We start from the raw sequence: 26,128 nt of genomic DNA on the forward strand, positions 1-26,128 counted from the left end.
TGTAGATATAAAGGGCTCATTATAAGGTAACGAAGACATAACAATTCTTATTTTCAGGTGATTATACACTAATTAGAACATACTTATGAATATTATGTTCCATTTATGCCAAGTCCATTCTGGTTGATGCCTCTAAATTCTACACACTGCACCTTTAATCAAACCTTTTGATCAACAACTTTCCTCACAGCTGTGTTCAGGGTTTCGGACATGTTCCTCAACGACCTCAGAGTCAATCACAATTACATGAATATGGAAAATTTAAAAGGAATAGTTTAGAAATGCAACGATTAGTTGATTAATTGATTAGTCATTCACGCAATGATGCCAAACTTTTGATAGTTCCAGGTTCTCAAATGTGAGAAATCACTGTTTTTCTTGGTCTTACATTTGTAAATTGGACATTTTCAGTTTTGGAAAACAAGACATTTGATGACCTGACCTTGTACTCTAGGATATTGTGATGGGCATTTTCAACTTTTTCTGACATTTTATAGACCAAACGACTAACTGATTATTTGAGAAAACAACTAGCAGATCAATCTGCAATGAAAATAATTGTTAGTTACAACCTTACAATAGATTTCTTGCACAGATTTACTGTAGATAAGAAGATCAACACCACTTCCATGTCTATATGGTGAATATTGCAAATACTAGAACCAGCAGCTAGTTAGCTTAGCTTAGCATAAAGAATGGAAACACAGGAAAACAGCTATTCTGATTATGTCCAAACCAGTCTTTGTGCTAAACTAAGCTATTCCTAAAAGCACATTCCCAAAACTATTCCTTAAAAAATGCTTTTGAGCTTTTTTGTAAAGCTTCACTATAGAGTGCCTTGTAGGAAACTGCATGTTCCTACATTCACAGACAGACACCGAGCAACTGTAAATTACAGAGGAGTCCAATGACAAATGTGATCAAGTCTTCAGCCAGTCAGAAATCTCTCTCTTGGTTTCTCTTTTCTTCACAAGAACCGCTGTGGCAGATATGCCTCAAATATTCTTTGTCTATGGCGTATCATTGAGACACTTTGTCTGTCAGGCAGATAGTAACATTATTCAACATGTAACACCGACCTCTCTTCATATCTATGAAATCTCACATGTCTACAAGCTACAGTAGCATTTTCTACAGCAGATTAAGTTCCAGGTTCTGCACACAGCTGCTACAACACCAGTATGATTAAGACCATTTACACTGCCATAATAACTCTTACACAACACATCAGACCATTATTCTTATTTCATAAATGTGTGGCATGTAAATATGAAATTTCAAAACAAAAGAAGCTCATCTCTAAATCCTTCATCCTAAACTTCCAGTTCCTCTCTCACAGAAGCAGCAGGTAGGTATGTAGCTAATTAAAATTGTGGAGGATGAAACCAGAGTAACATTATCTCACGTCCCGTAGCATACTGCATGTGTGATGCCCTGTCAGAAGCTACTGCAGGTTCTTGAGGAGGCGTCCGTAGCGGAAGTCATAGACATGTCGACAGAAAAACACCAGCTCTGGGTCGACGTCATCGGGCACACAGTGGTGGGTGGGCATGGTGTTGCCAACAACAGGTGGCACCACGAGGGAGGCGGCGCTGTCGCGTACGCCCTCCCTACGGCGTTTTACCAAGGCACAAAATCTGGAAACAGCAAAATATAGGACATCAAACTCAATCACCTTCAAAAAGCATTCAGGGAAAAAACAATAAGTGTTTCTTTGTAGCTTCAAACTGTCTGAGAACTGAGAAAACCAAGCCTATTTTTTATATTAAACATCATCATTTGAAAAAAGCTTCACAAACCAGCACTGTAGTATTTTCACAGCAGGGCCATGTAATCTTTCAACGGCAATATGTTTAATGCAAAAGAAACATACTTCAAAGGAAAACACTACTACAAAGTGTAAAAATTCTCTGTTTCTTACCGGCAATACTGTGCCAATGTTAGGACATAGCATTTGTCTTCAATACAGGCCACACTGTTCACATCCTGGTGACGAGACGCAAAGATCTCATTCTGGAGAAACAAACAAAAAAAGCTCAAAATGAAACATTTGATCCCAGTGAACCTTCACAGTCTGCGTATGTAAAGTGGGACCTTGAAAGACTACATTCTCCGACAGTGAACATTTGTCTCACTTCACTTCCAGATGTAAAGACAGATTCACAGGAGGAAGATGTTATACTTTTTCCTCTGAGCCAAAGCCCTGTTACTGTTCTCACACTGCTGTTCTGATGTGTTTGTTGTTTGTTAGCACAGCACTGACAGCAGAAATGACAGACTTCATGTGGTTTATTGTTTCTGGAGATTGAATAAAGTGCAACTTGTTCCTGTGGGAGATTACTGACAACAGGAAGCGAACACAACAGAAGCAGTTCCTCAACATGTGCGTGTGTGTGTGTCTCTTTGAGTCACATTGTCAGTCACTGAGTTAAGCAAAAAACTCAGAATTCTTTTCTTGAATTGTAATAATTTTATGTCAGGGGATGAAAGTCATTAGAGTTCATCCTCTGGGGACCATGAATGTCTGTTCAAAATTTCATGCAAGTCAATCAAATAGTTGTTGAGATATTTCAGTCTGGACTTTAGTGGTAGATTGACTGACGATCTCAAGGTCAGGGTGAAAAGCATCCTTACATGACCATTATTTTCTTATATACAGCACTTACATTTACACTTTTCAACAGAAAAGGGAGGCTGTTTTTAAATTGTCCTCCACAATGCCTGTAGTCACTTAAGCTCATGGTTATATTAGTTTCAGCTGACAGGCATAAAATCTAACACAGCATGAGGCATAAATATTGTATTTATGCTTAAATGCAGTTTAAATACCTTGCCAGCTGATTTGAGTATGCACACTGTTGACTAGAACTGATTTTCAGGTGCCCAAGTACACAATTTTAATAAACTACCAACTAGTCAGAAACAATTTTCTGACTAGCTGGCCTTGGTACAAAGTCATTTGCTTCTCACCTCACAATGTACACTAGGGTTTCGTCCCCCCTGTGTGTGTTCTGGACGGTAGTACCAAAACAAACTCATCATCAACTCTCCTGAGGAAAAAAAAAGACACAAACACACAGTTACAAATCAAGGCCAACTTAAACATAAAGTTAACATCAATTCTTCATCTAGTGTTTATCGCAGTAATTCTGCATTTCCTGTGGTGTAAGTAAACATTGTGTTACAGTACATTTCCTACCTGACTCTGGCTCTTCCCACAGAGCTGAGATCTTGGCCACGTAAGGCAGAGTCTTTTTCCTAGGTCCAGATTTCAGTAGAACAGTGTCTCTGACCCGAATCAGCTCCCCGTCCCTCTGGACTCCCTCGAAACACTTCCTCAGCACCAGAGCCTCCTCTCCCTGGAAACACAGGCAGCAGGAAATACTGACTCCACACACAGCTAGAAACTGATAAGCTGTGAGAGGCTGATGAGTAAAAAGCTGCAGGATGTGATTTGTATTGAGTGACTTCTGTGTCTCCACAGTAATGTGGGCAGTCAGTTGTTTGGATGAAATTCAGAAAACAGTGAATAAGCCCTGATGTGACAATGATGCGGGTGTGATAAATCATTCCAAACTCTCTTAGGAGAGTCAAGTTAATTTACACCAAATTTAATTACAAGCGGCGCCATCATGGCTGCATCAAAAAACAACAGCATGACTTTATCAACGTACCACAGAGAAAACCTCCTTCTGAAAGGGCAGGCCAACTGGCCGCCAGCCGTTGGTGGTTTTTTGGCGGCCGTTCTTCAGCTGCTTGGCAACCGTTCGCCCTCCAATGCTGGCAGAGCTGAGCTTCTGTTTCTTTTCCCTGTTGAGAGGGCAGACAGCCGAGCTGATGCTGCCGGTGCTGCGCGCGCCAGACCTCGACCCGCTGGGCTGCTTGGCACTCTGCGGACACTCCTTCGCCACCTGCAGCGGAGGCTGGGGTTGGCTGGGGTCGGACAGCGGAGTCTGAACGTGGGGCACTGATTGGCCGGCTGGAGGCACAGTGGGAATGGGGCATCCAGTGAGTATTCTTGGGCTGGGACAGATGGGGATGGAGGAGGGGCTGTGATGGTCATTGAGGGTTGATGAATAATCATCTGTGGACCAGAAAAGGCAAGATAATGAAGAAGAAAGAGTGACAGCAATACATGTACACATAGTCCTTTATGGAGCAGCCCCGGTGATGAGCAGCGTTTAACAAGGTTACAAAATAGACATGAACGACACTCAGTTGTTATCAGTTCCACTGAAGCAACAGAAAAAACAAACAGAGCCTCAATTAAGGTCAATTATAGCTTTTAACAGAGCAGCCACATGTGTACACACACACACACACACAAACATTATCCTATCTCACTTATGGGGACATTACCTAGACTTACATTCATTTCCTGGAGACCTTCCCTTACCCTAACCTTAACCACTGACCCAAAAATCAGCTTTTTCCCAATTGGGGACACTTTTGTCCCTAAATGGACAAGCTGTCTCCAATTAACTGGTCTCAAGTCTGAAATTTGTCCCCAAACGTAGCATATGACAGACAGACACACACACACGTGCACGATCACATACGCACACACACACAAATGCACATCCCCATAAAACTGCCACTGAAAAGCGCAAACACTAGCATTTTCCTGTGTGTGTGATAACAAGAACAGGTTATGTGCACTCCCATGATACAACTGTAGTATTAAAGTGAATTCATGATCAATTTATTTCAGTGTGTGTGATCTCTCAGCTCCCTGGAAACAAACTTCATCAGCAGCCTTCATTTCCGTTAACTGTTAGCCAACTGAACTTCTGGAAAACATATTTTTAGATACATACAAAGAAGAAGCGGTAGATCATAAACTAAGTACATTTACTCTTCCTTTTTATACTTGTTTCCACTGCATTTTGGAGAGAAATACTGCACTTTTTACTCTTTATTTGCTAGCTGTATTTAATTTGCAGATTAAGATTTTATGTACAAAGCATTTGATAAAGTATATGCTCTAAAGTGGTTCAAATTAGCTCCACCCTGACTAGCTACAACATTTAAGTAATGCTTGCAGTAATGATAATCCAGTGAGTACAATGTTTTAAGTACATTTCGCTACCAATACGTCTATATTTACTTACGTGAAACTTTAAATGCAGATGTTCTACTTGGAAGCATCTTAAACTGTGGTGCTGCAACTTTTATTTAAAGCAAGACCCTGCAACTTTTGCTGAGCAGTGGCCACTTGTGCCAACTGCAGGATGATGGTAAATGCAAAAATGTTGCATCACAGTAGCACAAGTAGAAGAGAGCTGTAAAGTCAGTGAACTGACTCTGTAATGTCAGTTACACAAAAATATCATCAATGTTATGTAATTAAGCTACTCACAGACCAAGAAAGACTGTAGCAGCAAAAACCCCCAGTCTGTTAAATTGACTATGGTGCATTTTATTGCTAACAGTGATTTTTTTTAATTTAAAAGGAAGAATGTGATATTTCTTCTGACAAAAGTTACAAAGTGATGCTTTGAGTAAAAGATCTGAATACAGATGGTGAATTATTTTAATAATTAAGTCACCATAATTTAAATGCCTTGCACATCTACTTCCACACAGGTGTTTTCACTCATACTGGCTAATTAGACCTCTGCTCAAGTTGAAGGTGGGTGAAGTCTTGCTGGCAATTACATCCAGTCACCAAAATCCACATACTAATAAGGTGTAAGTTGTCCTGCCACAATAGGTGTAACAAAATCAACAGAAGGAGCAAGGGAGATGTCAATCAAACCTGATTTGTACATGGCCACACAGTCCCAGAGATCCATGACAATAACTTGTCATAGTATGAAAAGCACAGGTGTTATTCTTAATAATATTAACAATGGCTCAGTTCTATTCAAGTGTCCTAATAAGAAATGAAAGGGTGACAGTGAGCTGGTATGCACACTACCAGGAGCATGAAACTGAAGCAGCTAAATGGAATTCAACCATCATTAACTTTATTATTTACGCCTGTGCTTTTCCTACTGTGACATGTCAAAATGGATTCCGTGAAAATGACCTTTTGGTGTGTAGGGCCATTAAAGCTACACAACTGTTCCTCCCTTTTTTTTTTATTAAGGGCTACTGCTTCATACACAACAGATTTCATTTGTAAAGACTTCCACTGACATGAAGGTTGACAGCGCTCTTGTAAACAAAAGTGAAGCAGCTCAACCCTCACAGCCTGACCTGATTTTGACTGTTGGAGACCACAGAAAGAGACAGTGTCTGTGTGTGTGTGTGTGCGCGCGCGTGTGTGTGTGTATGTGGGTGTGTTCATGTGTAATTATTGCTGTTTTGAGGTCACGTTCAGGTGCTGTTAACCATGTATTCACACATTATACGAGCAGACACACAGACGCTCATGTGCATACGTTGTTTGTGTGACACACCACAGAGTTTTCCTGTTCTGCTTCACATCTCTGACTTGAGCTCAGTCACAAACTGCTGACACTCATACAATCAGCTCATTAGGTTTCAAATGCACAGGCCTTGTTTTCACCGTCCGGCGGCTTGTATTGAAAACGGAGACAAAAGAGGTCTTGTCCTTATCTGATATTTTTTTGTTACTTCCCACTCAAGTGACATTCCAAAATGGGAGATAAAAATGCTATTCTCAGTGCATTGTACTGCTTTGGCATCAGGATAACAGGGGTTCACAGCATACAGAATAACCTAATAACCTACAGTGTGCTCATGAACAGTTAATACTTAAACTTATCAGGTAATCCTATTGTCTTAATCAGCCCATCTGATCAGCTTCATGATCTCTGGTCTTCACCATCTGACAAAACAGTTTGTACACCACCCACGTTTGCCATGCAGTGTAGTTATACTGTATAATCAAATATTGCAGGTTTTTTTCTACCTCAATATCTGCACAAGCCAGTATATTCCAAGAGCTGACACTCAAATTTAATGCCTTAATCTACATGGGAACAGAGCAAAAAGGATGGCATGCAACAAAGGTCCCTAGCAGGAATCGAACTGGGGATGTTGCAATTGCATGGTCAGCGTCGTAGACCACTAGGACACAGAGACACCCCCCCTTTTATGAGTATGTTGCAGCTTATTCTACAGTGACTTTACATCATTAGACTCTAGCTTAAAGGTGCAGTGTGTAGAATTTAGTGGCATCTAGCGGAACAGACTTGGCAGAAATGGAATATAATATTCATAAGTATGTTTTGATTAGTGTATAATCACCTGAAACTAAGAATTGTTGTGTTTTCGTTACCTTAGAATGAGCCCTTTATATCTACATAGGGAGCGGGTCCTCTTCCATGGACCCCGCCGTGTTGCACCGCCATGTTTTTACAGTAGCCCAGAATGGACAAACCAAACACTGGCTCTGTAGGAGGCCTTTAACGTTTTTTGCAAGTTTTGCAGCCACCATAGGTTTTCCTATATGCTTGGAAGGGGAGGGGGAGAGGTATCCAGTTGGTTGCAATCTGGCACCTCACTGCTAGATGCCACTAAATCCTACACACTGGTCCTTTAAACAACTAAATAAACACTATTCCACAAATAATACCGTTGGTAGTTTTTTTTTTTTCTTTTTGTCAGACCTCAATTTCTAAGGTCAGGAATGAGCCTTTAAGGATGTTTTCAAACCTGCCTTGTTCGGACTCTGGTTTGTTTTCCCTCTTGGTGCGATTTGTTTGGGCAGATTTGCGCAATCGGTTAACGTATTTTTTCTGTGTGAGAAGAGAGTGCACCAACTCATCCACTGATCTGGATTGGAGCAAACGAACTACAGATTGAAAATGCCCTCAAACTAAGGAAGTTGTCAGTGTTTGTGCATGTGTGCCACCAAAGACAGATACCTGTGCATTGACACATCTTAGAGATTTCTGCAAAAACAATTCTCATACATTGCTGGATGCTCACAAAAAGTAAAGTCAACCTCGTGTATGCTTACCTCTTTTGATGCCATGGTTACATTTGGTGCAGTCTGCAGGGCTGAAGGAGCAGCCTCCTCTAGCGATGGCTGGAATCACACTGGTATAGGCGGAGTAGCCATTGATCCTGCAGGGCTCTCCGTAGCACGCCTCCACTGAGGTGCAGCAGTATACTGGATGGGAAATCCCTGAGGGCTGTGGACCAGAGCTGGGGAGCAGCTTGGGTCTCTTGCCGCTCCTTGGGCATAAAGCGAGGGGTGGTATGGAGGAGGATGAGGTGTCCGGGCGGCTGAAGTGAACGCAGTAGCTAGGGAAACAGGTGTATGAGTGTGGGCTGATGGTTATGGCTGCTGGGTGGGATACGGAGTGGGGGGACTGGAGATGGTGGTGATGATGATGATGGTGGTGGTGGTGGTGGTGGAACACCTCGGAAACAGAACCGTCCTCGGGTTCCTTGAAGGTCTTGTCCTCCAGGAAGAGGGCCAGTCTGTGACAGTACTCAACACACCTCTCCTGGGAGCAGCAGTAGCAGGAAGACACCTCGGTCTCTACCTGCTCCTCTTTGATTGTTTTTAAGGAGAATCCCAGCGTGGAGCCATGGTGCAGCGCATGTTTGAGACACTCCTGCCCCCCTGAGGCACCCTTCCACTCTGGATCCAAAGCCTCTGTCCTACATAAACTACAGCATCCCTGGACAGTAGAGCCCAGCTGGGAATGGACCGGATCCTCTGTACCCTGTTTTCTGTGCTTAAGTTGCTCGTCATGTTTTGGATGTGTTGTTCTTTTGGTCTGTGTTGTTCCTCCACACACAGGCTTACCGCTAATCTCATCCTGAGTCATAGCTGTAGCTTCACTTTCACTCATTTTCTTGGACTCTGGCTTTTTTTGCCGCTTGGTCCCGTACTGGGCACTGGTGAGTTTGAGCAGCGTTGCAGCAGTGAGGCCTGCCTGACGCCGAGGCGTCGGCGCAAACAAACTCAACCAGTCGATGCTCTGAGCCTCCGTTGCTGACCGCTTCTGTTTTTTAGGTCTTTCTTTGAAGTCTGCTTTCACTCCTGGAGGAACCTTTTTGGTTTTATGATCTCTATGTTCAGTTTTAGCGAGACTATCTTTAGTGGAATCTTCATTGGAAGGCTGCCGTTTCTTCATGAGATGTGATGTGAGAGAATCGTCTCTGTAGAGCAGCAAGCTGTTGACAGCCTCAGCATTAAGAGAGGCCATTCTCCGCCTGCGAGGCTCAAAGACGGGCGTGGGCAACATGAGTAAGGCGCCAGATTGGTTGATTTTTGGTTCCAGTGCTTGCTGATTGGCTGTGGAAGTCTTCTTGAGTCCAGATTTACCACATTTGGTCTTTCTTTGAGTGGAGCTGGAGTGCAGCTTCTTTTTGACTTTAATGCTCTTTTGTTTCCCAGTTTTTGGTACATCCTTTACTTTACCCACAACCCGTTTCTCCTCCAGACGGGTGAGCAGGACACAGCAGTCCAGTGCATCTCCATCGCCAACTGCCAATGTCTTCTTCTTACGTCTGTGTGATTCCTTCTTATCCTTCTGTTTCTTTCCTCTCAGCTCATTCTTTCCCTCCTTCCCTTTTTTCACACCGCCTCTTTTTTCCTTGCTTCCCTTCTCCCTCCGGGGCGTCCTGCCTTTCACTGGCTGGTTCCGCTGAGCTTTCACCATGATCTTGTCCTGGGGCAGATCCACCACCTCTTCATCCACGGGGCGATACGATGGCGCGTTTGAGCTCAAAGAGGCCCTTCAGCGAGCATCATCACGGATCATCACTTGGGTCCATACACTCTCTGGGGAGAGACAAGAGTAGACATTTAACTTTTAAGCTCCAGCCACACATAAACCCTCCTTTCCTGCAATCTTTATGTGAGTGTGACTTAATGTAAGAGACAGGATCAGACAAGATCTTCTGATGAATTATTTAACAACCGGTTTTACTTAGTTTGCTGTCAATTTCCAGGTCCCTGGGGCATATGACCACTTAGACAACCCTTCTCCTTAACATGCAAATACTCTGCACACACAGGATGGTGGAGAAATTGAGATAAAGAGCACATAATATTATGTTAGGGTATAGATTTAAGCCTGAAGCTGTATGCTCTCCTCTTTCTCATGTGTCAGTTCTTTTGTAGTTATGTAAAATCCGCTCTTATTATAACACTTAGATCATAGTATATTAATTGTTCTGTATTCTAGCTGTTTTAATTTAGGATTGCAGCCAAAATAATAAAAAAAACCACTGCCTTTTCATCCTTTGTATCACTAAAGAGCATTTTTAGCTCATTGAACCCATATTGAAGCAGATTAATGACTCACACAATCCACTAGGAGCCCAACATTACAAGTATTCACCCACTCACAGCAGATCAGAACAAAAACAGATCAGGCATTTAGGTGATGTGTTTAATGTACAATATGATGGATGCTTTTAGAAGTGATTTGGATCTGTAATTCACAATGCCACACCAATTTAATTTTAGCTACAGCTACAGTCTGCAGCTGATCTCAGTACAGTAATTGGTATGGCTTACCAAAGAGTACGTAATTAGATTAAACATGAAAAGACCGTTTCACTCCAAAGGAGAACATATTTCAATCATCTACAAGGTCAAAGGGGCAACAAACTCTTTTAAATCACTGTGTGGTATGAAATTAAACAACAAACATGATCAAATGACTTGTTAATTGATCATTATTCCACCCATACTGGTGGTACATAAGCTTCTTCAGTTTCCATGTCAACAGGCTGGTATCAAAGCATCTCCAGCAACTTTATAGTAAAAGATGCATAACAAGCTTTACAACCTCTCGTAATTCACAACACACAAAAACACCTCACCTCCAAGAACTAAGTCAACATAGGTCTATTTTATATTAAGTGACTCTTGAGCCAGAAAACCATTGAGCTTACACAATTACACACTCTCTCAGAAAAGATTAAGTCCCCGGCTCGGTTTCCATTAATACCCGACACGTGTATGATCAATGTGGAGACTGATTTTTTAACAAACTCTTGCTTATAGTAGCACATTTCTAAATTCTTTCGATGGCATACGTACTGTTTGATTGGCTGTTGATTTATCAATTAGTGGAGTGACAAGTCAATTACCAACCAAAAATGATAAACATTCTTTGAGGATTTGCTGCTTTTATCTGTTATAAATTGTAAATTTCATATCTTTGGATTTTAGATTGTGGAAAAAAACATGTGAAGACATTGCTTTGTGCTCCTGGAAATTGTAACAGGCAAACCATTTTCAGATATTTTATAGGCTTAATGCATGATGAAAAGAATTATTCTTTGGAGCCGTACCTGTCAAGCAATCTCATATATTTTTGTTAAGTCTTTCTGCACCTGCAAACTTCATTTTTAAAAGAGGTATTACATTACATTTCCTATGTCAGACTGACAAGACAGACTGCTTGTGCTGTACTTAAAGTCTATCAATCAAACGAACCTTATGCTGCTCTCCGGTTGCTGTACGAAAGTTGGGATTTTCTATGATCCACAAGTGACAAGATGTGACCTTGAAAGGAAGACAGTATGGAAACCTCATTGACATGTTATATTGATGTCCTCTATTTTATTTTTGAATGAGAATGCATCATCTTACATATAAAATCCCAACTTGATGTAAAAAAAATAGGCTTCATCTGCAATAATACTTTTTTTGAAGCACATAGCCTGTATTAACTCGACAATTGGGTCAAATTTCCAGAAAAGCTTTTCTAAAAATCATAAATCTGGGCAAAAATGACTCCCAGCAACATCTCTAGGTAGAAGACTACTATTGACAATAACTGACTGCAGCTGATGGTTAAGCAAGAAGCTCTTACAAGCTTATTGTAACAATGTTTATGTCATTACTGATGTTTTCTTTCTATAAATCAAAGTGCATCACATCATGCTGTAATCTTTTTGTGCCCATTGTTGCAACTGGGCTTAAAATGATTGTGGAGTGGCAGTGAGCAATGACAAACGTGACAAAAATCTCATGCTCTACATCCCAATGCTCACATCTGTTTGCACTGTACCATATGTTTTCTTAGATTTTAATAGATTTGATGTTGGTAACAACCATTTGCAGCCAAGCAAAATGCGTCAAAAAAGAGAATAATGACGTGTTTTGACTCAGAGATGCAAATTCTGCTAGAAGCTGTTTCTGCGCTGCATAATAATAACAACAGCGTCATTTAATCAACAGCTCCAAGAATTTACACGACTTCACCTCATCGCTGAATATGCAACAAATCTGCTATTCTTTTACTATGACGACTCGCTATCATGTAACACCTAATGAAGGGCTGAAAAACCGAAACCAAGAGTGGTTCTTGTTGAAGAGCTCCAAAGAACAGACAGAGTGAAGAGTTTTATTCTGTTCCTCCAGGATTTTTTTTTTGTCTGTCACTAACAATATTCATCGTATGTAAGATATTCTCCACAAAAATGCTGGAAACATCTACAGGATGTCTCTAAAATCTGAATATATTTTGACTCCTTTAATCCTTCCCAACATTTGGAATCAGCAGAAATCCTTTACTTTCATGTAAGCTGTCTGATCTGTTGCAGCATTTTTCATAAAATTGAGAACATACCCTGAGCGCAGTGGTACTGAAAACACACTTTGACTCTGGAGTGGACAGAACTCTCCGGCTGGACGTCTCGAAAACCGTCTCATAGCTCAGTTTGCCCTTACTGCCGAATGACTCAGTGAACCGTGAAATGCAATCCATGAGAGAGAAATTTAATTTCCAGATAACAAGAGGACAAAAGGAGCCTCGCATTGAGTTTCTGTCTGTGGATATCAAATCAAGTTGCTTCATTTGAATAAGACAAGCATGCACAATGCAAGGACAGGAGCTCACTGAAGAACATCGTCATTATTTCCCAGCTAGACCTTTACCACACTGACCACAACCAATAACACAATAGATTTTTGGGTAAAATTAATACAGTGGTCATATATTTGCTGTTTTTTTCTCATATCGAGATGGTAGTTTACAAGTGTTTTTCAGTTTACACACTGAGCCTTACATACACCTGTAGCCACACACACACACACATAATCACACTTTTACATTTTCTCTATTTTTATACCAATTTCTTATATTTCTAGAGACTATCAAATACATGTTGCCCCCTTTAGAGAGAAAACTGTGGATGCTTTCACCTTTAAAATGTATAGATGAACCACTGACTATTGGTTAAACACATTCTTTTTTTTAACAAATGGTAAACTCAAGTGCATAGTTTCAACAATTTTACTTCTATTTTTAACCTAAAGGAGCTCCTACAGGTGTGCGAGAAATGGTACAAACTAAGTAACATCTCTGAGGCTTAATTTTGTTATTTTGAACAGAGGTGGACCAGACCCGCCCAACTTCTTTTTTCTTGTGAAATCCTGAATAATTTTACTCATTCAGGCCTCTAAACATGATTCAAATGGTACAAAGTGAGAAGGGAAAGCTTATTTTTGACTGGTCAAAACACATATTACACCTGTGATGAGGAGTCACACAAGTAGTTGTTTCAAGGGAAAAACAAGCCAGAAACGGTCGGGAGCCAGTGATTTAAAACAGTAGTTTTCAACCTTTTTGGCTTGTGACCCCTGAAAATAAGACAACGTTAATTTGTGACCCCTCATCACAGATTGTGGCCTAAATTTTTTTTAGATTTTTAGAGGCTTGAAGGGGTGAAAAAGCAATAAAAGAGAAAAAAAGTTAGAAAAATCAAACATAATTTTGCATAAGATCTTTCTTATCTTTGTAATTACCTTGTGACCCTTCAAATTTATCCTGCAACTCCATGTTGACCCCGGGGTTGGGGACCACTGATTAAGATCAAATGGAAACACATACTTGTACTTAATTACAGAGCATTTTTGTAACAGAATTTGAGAAGCCTTCCTACAACAATTAGGATATTTAAAATAGACATAAAAAGCCTATTTAAGAATAATATTGCACCGTGGATGTCTCTCTCTCTCTCCTCCTGATTAACTAAATGTAATTTCATGTCACACAGAAGAAGAGGCGGCGGAGCTGACTGGCTGCCACACAGATTCATTCAGAAGAAGGACATGGTGTAGAGCTGTCATCATGAGAGAGAAAAAAGCCCTGAGGCAGGATAGCTCTCAGGCATCTCAACTGCTGTGCTGTGTGTGTGTATGTGTGTGTGTGTGTGTAGCTTCACTCACACACTTTCCTGGAGCAAATAATCAGCAGTTAGTACAGTCCTACACTACCAACACACTATAATAATCATCCTCCACCACCATCCTCCACCTCCATGCAGGTTGAGGCACCAGCAGCAGTTACACACACACACACACACACACACACACACACACACACACACACACACACACGCACACACACACACACACACACAGCAAAGCAAAGCAAAGGGGGGGAAAGCAATTAAGGGCAGCGTTATGCATATATTGTAAAGAAGCAGGGTTTGTGGAAGCAGACTCGCCAACGGGAGCTTGTAGTTGGCCATGGTGGTGGTGGTGGTGGTGGTGGTGGACAGTGTTAATCTGACAGCATGCCGTAGCAGGAGTGCAGGCTGTGATATCTATCAGAAGTCCCAAAAAAAATCTCCTCAACGGGAGTAAACGAGTCAAAAACACCCGAACATCCGCGATCAATCGGGGTTGTGGGTTTGGGAGCGGGCTGCTAGTTAATACCAATATCATTAGGAGCTCGTGTTACAGCCGAGTTGTCAGAAAGCAGGCTACCCACCGACCCTATCATCTCCAACTGTGACGGGAATTTACAGTCGCGGATTCATCATTACCTTGTGTGTCCCGTCGGGAATGAAGAGGGAAAAAAAATTAAAAAAAAAAAAAAAAAATCAAGTCCTGTTTTCCGGTGGTCAGTTTCGGGCTCCGTGTGTCGACCTGGGGAGCGATCCGCGGACCGAGCAGCCCACAGTAGCCGGAGACATGGTGAACAAATCGGTGAGCGGTGACCTACTTCCGAAGTGGCATGCTGGAGATAATATTCATGCGCTGCCTGCATTCACATTCGCCGATGCACCGGGACATCCCTCTGTATAACGCGAAATCATGTTCCCGTCATAGTCCTGCAGGGACTAAACTGCCTGCAATCATCTAGTGGGGATTTTTCCACACTTCACAGTATGTTTAATCTCTAATAGAATAGGCACTTGTATTTTTTTCTCCTGCAATGTGTTCTATAATATCGTTTTTTTTATTAGAGGAAAGTAGCTCTATTTTGAGAGCAAAAAAAACACCCCACTGGAAAATACCAAACTTCCTTCAATAGGCTATAAAATCACTCCTTGAAAATAACAAGTGATCATCTGGTAGCCATGCAATGAAAGAAAATTCATTTTTGCACCTAAAATAAGCTCCACACGCGGGGAAAATCACGAGAAATGCAGGAAAATGAGCAAAACGAGTATCTATTTTTTCCACCCATTTGCTTGTGCATAATTGTGATTTTATATGTTTAATTATCTTTGTTCAGCTTGTTGTCCTTGTGTATTTTTCTGAAGATTGTTGTGTGTAAGTACATTAAGAGCCACTAGAAACCAGAGTCAAATTCCTTGTACAACATACTTGGTCAATAAAGCTGATTTTGATAAAGCAGATTGAATATCTAACAAGTCCATACTGAAATAATATAAAGAAAACTATTGATTCACTATGAACTCACTGTGTATAAAGCACAGTAAGTCCCTATATGTATACAGCTAACAGTAACAGACATTATTCAGTATATAGCTGAAATTATAAGTTATTTAATTGATTAGTCGGTCAACAGAAACTTAGCAGCAGCAATACTGATAATCAATTAATCTTTGAGTATCTTCTGAAGCAAAAATGGCAAAATTTAATTGGTTCCTTGTGTGCCTTTACATACTCGGCCAATAAAGCTGATTCTGATTCTGATAAAGCAGACTGAATGTCTAACAAGTCCATACTGAAATAATATAAAAAACTATCGATTCACTATAAACTCACTGTGTAGCTATAAAGCACAGTAAGTGGAATTAGATGCCACTCAGGACACAATTACCTCAGCAGTTCTTGTATCTTTAATTTTATTGTTGACCACATTTTCAACAGGGCATTTTAACGGAGTGCTTAAGCTACTGACAGTTTATGTGCTTTCACAGATTGTAGCAGTTTTTTAACAATGAAAACAAAATACGGCAGTGGGCTATGACTGTCGACAGAAAACATAAAATAAAACCAGATAAATACATATTTAACAACCATAAACGCACAAAAATAACCTGGTTACAAACAATGTATAATTGTAAAGGACGTTCCAAAAAGTTCCATCAAACCCACGAGGAACTTCCCAGTGATTACACAACTCAACACACTGTTGTTTATCTTCAAACAGAGTTGACATTAATGTAAAACCTGCACCACTTCTCTAGTAGCAAATTACAATAGCTCGGTGTGGCTTTATACACGCTAACATTACCTTACAATTGAGAACACAGTAGTCACCAGCTGGTGCCAAATTTCCAGGACATGAATTCCAGTAGCGTCTAAATCTAAACCATGCTGTTAAAATATCAACAGATAACATAGTTTAAGTATTTGTACAGGAATATTTTACAAGATAAGTATGTATTTACCTACTACTTTACACAACAGGGTCACAGCACCGTCCACTTGGCAAATCTCCAGGTTTTATGATGTGACAACGGTAAGGTTAAGGTCTGGATAGATATGGGCTTGGTTAGGGTTGGGAAAGGTTATGGTTGGGGTTAAAAGGATCACTTGAAACATGGTGTGGGTTAAAATTAGTATTTCCTTACAAATCTTGCGTTGCTCGCATGTAAAAAAAAAAAAAAAAAAAAAAAAAGACCAAACCTAAGTAGAAAATTACATCTGAATAGATTTACTACCCGGCTAATTATATGTATGTATGTATTTTTTCACCCATTTGCTTCTACATAATACTGATATGTTTATATTTAATTATCTTTGTTCAGCTTGTTGTCCTTGTGTATCTTTCTGAAGATTGTTGTAAGTACATTAAGAGCCACTAGAAACCAGAGTCAATTTCCTTGTATGCTTTAACATAATTAGCCAATAAAGCTGATTCTGATTCTGATAAAGTAGATTGAACGTCTAAGTCCATACTGAAATAATATAAATATAATATAATATAATATAATATAAACTATTGATTCACTATAAACTCACTATGTAAAAAGCACAGTAAGTCTCTATATGTATACAGTTAACAGCAACATAAACATATAATTGATTAGTCAGTCAACAGAAACTTATGAGCAGCAATGCTGATAATCAATTCATCTTTGAGTATTTTTTCAAGCAAAAATGGTTAAATTTATTTGGTTCCATCTTAACACTGAGAATTTGATGCTTTTTCTTAACATATACGGTTGTAAACTGAATATCTTTGAGTTTTAGTCTGTTACACAAATTTGAAGACGTCGCATTGGGCAATTTTTACTATCTGCTGACATTTTATAGACTAAATGAACTGAACAACTGGTAGATTAATCAATAAGGACAATACTCGTTAGTCAGAGCCCTGAATAGACACTATAAAATATGATGATTACATTACACAAGATCATAATGAACAAACATCCCTTTACGGTGTAACAGCAATATAAACATCTTTAAATATAAGATCACTTTCATCTCACTAATGAGTGTTACATCCATAATATAAAACCCTCGAGGAGTATTGTAGTGATTTCTTTTAGTCAGATTAATGACAGCAGATAATAAAAGCATTCATCCTTCTTAATTAGACTCATTTACTGTATATCCTCTTAATGATACATGAAATCTGATAATGGCGGCGAGTGGCTGCTCATCATTTATTACCTTACTTCTTGAGGAAACACAGATAAGATCGACCTGTTACGACACACACACACACACACACCCTGTCAGCGGTGACAACTCAGCTGCTGGAGTCACTTAATTTACAGTACAGGAAAACTTCAATATCTGCATCAAACAGCAGGTTCGATCCTGAAACAACAAACTAATTGGAAAGTCACTATGTTATCAAGTTAGCATGTAGTCAGAATCAAGCTTAATTGGGATAAATGCTGATTGTCCTCATCAATATCAGCTTTACAGTGTGTAATTAACAGCTGTAAACGAGCTGAATGTGTTGAGTTAATGAGGCGTGAGCACTGAGGGAGTATAGGCTGCTGAGAGCTGACCTGCACTGCAATAAACACACCGCGGAGAGATGCACAACACCGACCTGCAGGACTAAATGCTTCCTTCCTCACTCACTCACTCACTACTGGTGATAATACAGAAACAGTTCTGACATCTAAAGAATTGCCAAAAAAGCAAATACTAATTAAAATCTCTCACAAAATGAAATCTGAAACAAAAAAAACAATTAAAAACACAGAGCACAACTGTCATTTTGACTGACAATGCTGTCCAAACAACTGAAACAAAGACAAATCCACAACTGAAATGTGATTTTGAAAATGACGGATATCAAGACACTTTCATTCGAGCTAAATATGATATTTATTTTGTGCATATCTCAAGCTTTTACAAGATATTTAATACTTCCTTCATCCAACGTTAAACCCGCAATAATGTTTTTTTGGCCTACTTATGGACAGTACAGTTGCCTATTTACACATCCAGCAGACATGGAGCAGCATTAACATTCATTTGGAGTCATGTTTCTGGCGACCTGGTGACTGTAAGTCCAATATTGACTCTCCTTTTACCTCTGTTTTGCACTCCATCTGGGAAATATCTGGCTGTTTAGCTGCTAAATGCTCCTTTATGTTCACCAGCTATCTGATCAGAACTGTGAGAGTCAAACAAAACGGCAAAGTCGCTTTCACATTACACACAGCAATTTAATCCATTGTCATATTAAAAATACTGGAAGCTTTAAAGACACATTTCCTATAGAAATAACACATTTATGGGTTTCAGTACTTTGGTCATTGTGGGAGTTGTGATTGTTCCCTGATAAAAGTGAGCGTATGCATTCACTGTGAAAACTAGCCTGCGAGTCTGATTCTTTAAAGTGCCAACTAATGTGAAGCAAACCAAACAGTGTGATTTTCTTCAACATAATATCTTCAGAGTTCTATGGTCTTTTGTCGTCTTGGTGTGTTCTGGATCATTTCAACTTCAGACATCTCCAAACTCATCTACATTAGGCTATGTACCCCCCATCCGACAAGATCTTACCCCCAGAAACTCATCTCAGGAGATATTTGCTGAAGATGATTAATTCTTTGTACTGAAGGTAGAGAGATAGCAATGAGGCCAGTGAAATAACACTGTAATACTTTATTGATCCCTTTCTGCGCTCGTCCCTGCCTGAGAAGTCAGAGCTCAGATTCTGCAACAGACCAGCTGCCCTCGAGCTGCCCGAGGTTCAGCTCAGTTCACTTGGACTGAAAGATTTTTTTTATATAAAAAGACAAATTGACAAGTTGCACCTTTGACAAAAAAAACATAAACAGCTGCCATGTGAGCTCTGCTTAATCATTTAAAAAGATGTTAGACGTATGAATCACAGCACAGCAGAGCTGCATTTAACCCCTTAAAGCAAAACCTTCATCCTCTTACAAATGAAAAGTTGAATTCATAAAAACTAAAATACTTCTCAACTCAATACTCTGAAGGGTTTTGATGTCACATCTTATGGTGGCTAGTGTCAGCTAGCATACTTAAGCTGGATATTGCTGTATAACTGACATTTCTAAGTCAGTTCACTGACTTTATTGCTCCTATAAATACAGTATGTGCTACTGTTACATTTTAGCACTTACAATTATCCTGCAACTGCTAGAGTCCCTTTCTCCTTTTATTTCACCTTAAGTAGCTTTAAGGTTGGAAAAATCACACACAGTCTAACAGTATCATGTATATATTTATATATGTCCTAATTTAATCTCTCCATGAAGCTATATATTCATTATGGCTGCATCATTCCAACAAATTGAAATATTATAGCGGCCTTGAGCATCATTTTATATACATTTCCTCAAAATTCACCCTTGGAAACTCACTGGAAACTCAGTATGTCAGTGGGGTTTAAATGTATGCATCAAACGAAGGGCTTGTCAGATGTCGGAACAGCATCGTTTCCTGATATCATAATCGGAGAAGCTGTGTCCAACTTAAGTTAACAACTTTGTAACTTTCTGAAACTGACAATACAAAAAGCCCACCCGCTTCACACAGTGACTGGCAGGAAGTTTGCAGGGTACAAAAGTTTCTCTCAACTGTTCAACTATTTCTGTTACTTTTTGTGTCTACAACCGAGTGCAACCTGTGAGGTGAGACTGTCAAAAAGAGTAAGTTATCCCCATTCGTACTATTTATCACTTCCTGCCGCTCAATGACAGCAGCTTTTCCATTCAGAAGAGGTTTACACTGTTTTGTCTTCTCCTGACCTTCAGCAGACTTCCACCAGCTACGGAGGCTACATAACAAACAAATGTTGTCAGATTTCTCTTCTTTTTATCATTCTTTATTCAAAATATAAACTTCTCAAATCCATCGGTTCATGTTTGAGGCTGAATGCGATCCAAAATATGCAAGTGGACAATGTAAACAACCCTTGGAACAAGCTTAGCGACAAACGCTACGGGATGGACGGCTGTTTGTGGTTGCGTGAGAATGATCTGACGTCAGTTTGATGGGGAAGTAGAAAAAGAGCAAAAAGAGTGTTCAGAACATGCTGAAGCGTGAAATTTTTACATACTTTCACCTCACGTTTTGGAACTTTGACAACATAACAGTATATAAATGACAGAAAATCACAAAAAGAAGCATGACGGACCAAAAGTTGAAATCTAAACCTAAACCACCTGTCAATGCCATATATTTCAGCACACAGAGTAAAGCAGAAAATAGCCGTTGGAAATGGACTGGCAGTACTCATAAATGTGAGGTTGAGTGCTTACTGTCAATTTCACCGTACAGTCAGAGAGGAAGAGTACAGCTCATTTTTGTTATTAAATAGAAATGTAGTGTCAGTATGATGATCCACACAGTACACACCAGTGAAATCATTCAGGAAGGCTTCATCCATTCTAACCACTTTAGCAACCTGTCATTCAGCCAGTTATACAGCTGTAATAGTGTCATTAATTTCTGGTAGCTGCAATGTGATACATGACTAATTTGTTTATGTGACAACAACGTTATTCATGCAAGATAGTGTTTGTGTGGGTTAATAAAATCTTTTGAGGGAGAATACTGAAAATTAAGGACTGGAATTTATCATGTCTGTTTGAAATTTACAAAAGATAAATAAAATCAGTTGGAATGTGGCATCAAAACAAAACTGATAGTTGATTAACTACATGTGGAAAATGAAAGCAAATACAGATGATGACGCTTAAGCCTGGAAATAGTTGAGACATTGATGCCGCAAAAGTAGATGAAAGTCAATATTCTTAAAATGATCGTATGGACTCAGCTTAATAGACCATCAGCTTAAATGGACATGTTTAAAATCAAAACACAACTTAAAAAGGTATAAATTGACACGAGCACAGAATAGCACATCAAGCTGAAAACCGTAACTTTGCTACACAATAGAACAAGTAGTAAGCTGTTATTTCTCAGCTTCAGCGTGTAGTCCGCAGATGCAGAGATGACAGTTCAGCACTACAGAGCAGATGCAGGACAGGAAGTGTAATTATCTGCTCCTACTGTTCATCTTCAAAGAGACGGGGCAAGATGCCAGACAGCCTGACTGGCAAAGCGGGAGAAGGGTAAAAAAAAAAGAAAGAGAAGAGAGCCAGATAGAGAGAGATAGTGATGACGACTGAATTCAAAAAAGATCGAAGCAAAAGTGCTAGAGAGGAGTGGGGAAAGTGGAGAGGGAATCTCACACCTCACATCTCTCATCGAGCAGGAGAAAAGTCAAACTTGGTGGAAATCAGAGGGGCAATTTTTCACATTCACCCTCCTGGTTTTCTTTTGCTTGACAGCTCCTCAAAGATACAGACGTCTGACATAGACTTTGTGAGAGAGCGAGCGAGAACAAGAGGGAAGAAAAATTAAGAGAAAGTGTGAGAGACAGCGACGGAAAGGAAGGGGGGGGGGGACAAGAGAGTGATGGATTGAGATAGCACAGAGAGTGGAGACAGAGAGAGATTGTCATCATCATCATGAACAATGACTCCCTGATAGAGGAAGCCTGTCGCTGTATATTTTCAACCCAGCTGAGCAAGGAGTGAGGAGGGGGACGCCCGCCCGCCTGCCCACCTGCCAGGGCCTCAGTCATGCTTTTAGCATCTGCCAAAGTGAAGGACGCTTGGTGCCATGTGCTTTTCACTGAAGGAGTCTGACGTTTGTCAGTCACAGTGAGGGCTTCTGTTCTGTTTTGGTCTAAGCCAAACAGGGTTTAATGCCCCCCTCCCCCCCATCCTACACACACTCCCACCCCATGTAAACAATCCCAGTGTGTGTGTGATAAGTGATCGACACACCGGCTCTGTAAGCTCCACATCCACTGCAGCTGTGGGCCGGCTGACAGCTGACGCCGAGCTGTGGATCTATGCTCTCTTTCTCCTTCCTTCTCCACCAACCCTGCCTCCTCTTCTCCTATGTTTCGATGAAACAGACCTGTAATTTTCACAGCTGTGTCTCGGGCATTGTGCCAGGGTGAGTCAGGGAAAGAGAGACACAGAGAGAAGAGAGAGAGAAAGGGGTTGGCTAATGGCTTTTAGAGGACTACAGGCTACAGCACGGCTTTGCTAATCCTGAACCACTCAAGATTCACTGCTCATTCAAACCGGTGAAATATTCAAACATCTGAGCAAGATTAAGATCCAACTGCAAAACTCACTAACATTACAAAACATACAAGCGGAAAATCTTGCAATTTGTGTGGTTCGTATGGTAGCCACAAAAGATACTTGGGTCTTATAATTGTATTTGTGAAAAGTGTTTCCCAACCATTGTGATGCCTCATTAGAGGTTACGGCCTGAGTGTGGACATCCAGTAAGGAAATATCATTTTCTCAGTTATCACTCTAATCATCTGGTGACCCCTCAGGTTTTTCTTAGAAACCCTTTGGGTGTCCTGGTGCCCAAGGTTGAGTAACACTGAGTTTTGAACATTATTTCTAAATTTGTATTCACATAAGTAACTGCTGTAAGTTGTAAACATGCCAGATTATTTTACACTGCTTCAAATGGGCACCGGGCACACCCAAAATGTCTGTAATAATAATCTCTCGTCATGCAGGAAAAACTACACACAATAGGTCAAAGTTGAGCCAGGAAGTGGGTCTATAAACTGTGATGAATGTTTACGATGGGCAGTTTGGGTCATAATTTTACTGTTCTCCTTCGTTTTTCAAATAAGTCGTTTAAATCCTGCATGCTTGTGTTTCTTTCCCCATTGGAAGTCTTTTTAATGATGTCGCTGTTTTCCTGGATCTCAGTGATTAACTTGTTGAATAGTGTTATAATTACCAATAGAAATGATGACCAAAACTATGAAAATAAGACCAAAGATGTAATAAACCTGAATTATCCTTTAAAATGAAACCTGTGCAATTAGCAAACATTATTCAATTTCACATTAGGCTGTAACATATTTTTACTAATGTCATACCATAAGCTCGGACATCTTTAGTAAGATTCTCTGTATTTGTGTATTTTGTATAAATACACAAGTTCCCTGCAGCCACATCTTACATCTGCTGTAAGTGACTCTAGCAGCTGAAGTGACTGAAAATGGAGGAAGTAATTATCAATAAGTGACAGCAATAGGTTGAAAAGTGATTTTGTTCATTAAAGAAGGAACCAGGTGTCCTGTACTGAGTGGTATCCAAACCCATTGAGCCATCAGAGTTCCTGTTTGAACATCACTCTGTGTACTTTTCCTGCAACGTTATGAACAATAAGCCATTTATACTGTGTGGCATGTTGTTTTCGCTTTCAGGAAATCTTTCCCTATACTAAAAGATATTTGTGAGTGATTAAGGCGCAAAGTGACAAGAATGAGCTGCTGATTTTTAAAATGTTCTCGTGTCAAAGCGATCTCAGTGCCTTCCTGTTTGTTTATATTGTATCAACACCTACAGTATTCCATATTATTCTATTGTCTGCTTCCTTTCCACCACAGGAAGTATTTGTCTCCTTCAGGACAGCAGGGACAGTGTGTTTGGGTGACAGGAGGCACGTTCTCTCCTCCCCTCCTCTCTGTCTATAGCCACAACAGGACACTTCTTCAGAATTAATGGGATTATGTCCAGGATTGATATCCAGCTTTATAGCTCACGTGTGGGCAGTGCACCTCTATTCAACACGCTGCTATGACAGGCTTGTCAAGGTAGGCTGTGGAGAACCGACTAGACACAAATCTACCACGACCTCCAAAACTGAAGCTCTATTGTCTGGCTTTTTCTGTTCACGAGAGGCTTTACAAATGCCATTATACTGAGGAACTCACCAGGCAACTTGTATTTCATGCATCATGACCCTGATGTCATGTCAAAAGCCACATTTTCCAGTGGTGCTTTACAGCAGGAGGTGAAAAACTTTAAACAAAGTAGAGGTTTATGTTCTTTATCCAAATACTAAAGGGCTACAACTAATGACTCATTTTCAATTTATTACTGATGAATGTTTCGTCTATAAAATGTCCAAAAAGGTGTAAAATGTCCAACACAAGTTCCCAGAGCACAAGCTGAAGTCTTCAAATTGCTTGTTTTGTCCGACCAACAAAAGAAGTATTCAGATCCTTAAGTAAAAGTACAAATACCTCTGTGTGAAAATGCTCCATTACAAGTTAAAGTCTTGCATTCAAATGTTTTATCATTATATCACTGGGTTATTACTACAAAAGCATTTAAATAAGCAGCAATTTGATGTTATATCAGGTTGAGGTGGAGCCAATTGAAACTAATGCTTTTGGGAAGTTCAGTTGACTGTATAATAATGCATCATAGTTTATATGCTCCTTAGAGGTTTTTGAAATCTTAATTTGCATAGTAACTACAGCTGTCACTTAAATATAGCCCAATGGAGTGTGAAGTACAATATTTCCCCCTGAAATGTAGTGGAGCAACTCAGCATAAAAATACACATGTAAAGTACTTGTACTTCAAAATTGTACTAAATAGGATACTTGGGTAAAATTACTACAGCTGACCAACAGTCCAAAACCAAAAGTCAATTAAGACTAAAGAAAACCAGCAAATATTCACTTTTGTCATTTTTTAAATTTAAAAAAAATATGACATAAGCAATTAATCGATTATCAGCATTGCTGTTGATTCATTTTCTGTCAGCTGACTAATCGATCAGTCCAGTAGTTTCAGTTCTGGATCATAAAAACAATCACTGTAAAATTCCAGCTGCACCTTTAAAGTGTCTCTACATCTGTTGGCTAAGCAGACGCGCTTTGGTATTTCCAGACACTTAAAACACTGCAGTTATTTTCCATCATATCTTTCATCTTCAGCAAACAACCAAAAAAAAAAACAAAACAACCTACAAACAAAAACTCCACGGCGGCAGAGTCGAGCCTCAAACTTGAGCCGCACAGAAGCTGCTTGTGTGACATTTTCTGCGATCACGAGCCGGAGACTCAGTCGAGGCTCTATACTCACCATTTTGACGAGAAAAAAAGAGACGACTGTGCCACTTGCACATGTATAACAAGGATCTTTAAAAGTTTGAGCTTTAAAGATCAGCAGGACCAAGGATCGTGTTATTTCTGTAGCTGCCACATTATTCCAACCCCGAGCAGTCTCATCGCTCGCTCTTGTCCTGCCTGACACTTTCAGTTTAGCTTGAAACGCGATAAAGAGTTGAAGGCTTTGTGTCTTACCGCTTTTGCAGACTGGAGAATAACCCAGCAGAGACGATTTTAAAAGGAAGATCACTTCCACAGGGCAAGAGAGCGATGCGTCAGGTGTACGCTTCCCGCAAGTGAAGGAGGAAAACAGAGTGGAGGGCGACTCATGTTGAGTTGATCGGCTGAAGCCCTTTTTTTTTTCTACTCCAAACTGCGCTGCTCCATGCGCTACGCGTAAAAATCGCCAGTCGTTTTTACACTTTCAACTACAATCCCGGTTGAGAAGACGAAATGAGGTGTGCCAAGCATTCAGCAGCGCTCCAGCAAACTACGGCTCACTTCAGCATGTTTTTACATAACAGCATCATCCGCTTTTTATGTTGACGCATCATGTAGCGAAAACATGGAGTTTC

The 26,128-nt window shown here is 40.1% G+C and overlaps 1 protein-coding gene across 3 annotated transcripts; it reads right to left on the reverse strand.

Moving 5' to 3' along the window:
- Positions 1–26,128, reverse strand: bahd1 (bromo adjacent homology domain containing 1). 3 transcript variants are annotated; one of them, XM_044374957.1, is made up of 7 exons: positions 25,749–26,128; positions 7,934–9,712; positions 3,675–4,084; positions 3,200–3,359; positions 2,971–3,050; positions 1,922–2,013; positions 1–1,637 (listed from the first exon to the last, which is right to left on the reverse strand). In XM_044374957.1, the coding sequence occupies exons 2-7, from the start codon at positions 9,588–9,590 to the stop codon at positions 1,445–1,447; spliced, it is 2,592 nt and encodes an 863-aa protein (XP_044230892.1). In that variant the 5' UTR covers positions 9,591–9,712; positions 25,749–26,128; the 3' UTR covers positions 1–1,444. The 3 variants fall into 3 exon arrangements, with proteins under 3 accessions (XP_044230892.1, XP_044230893.1, XP_044230894.1); XM_044374958.1 differs by lacking the exon at positions 25,749–26,128 and adding an exon at positions 14,722–15,525; XM_044374959.1 differs by lacking the exon at positions 25,749–26,128 and adding an exon at positions 11,381–11,471.

This window comes from Thunnus albacares, chromosome 15 (genome assembly GCF_914725855.1).
Source record: "Thunnus albacares chromosome 15, fThuAlb1.1, whole genome shotgun sequence".
In the NCBI taxonomy this organism is placed as follows: domain Eukaryota; kingdom Metazoa; phylum Chordata; class Actinopteri; order Scombriformes; family Scombridae; genus Thunnus; species Thunnus albacares.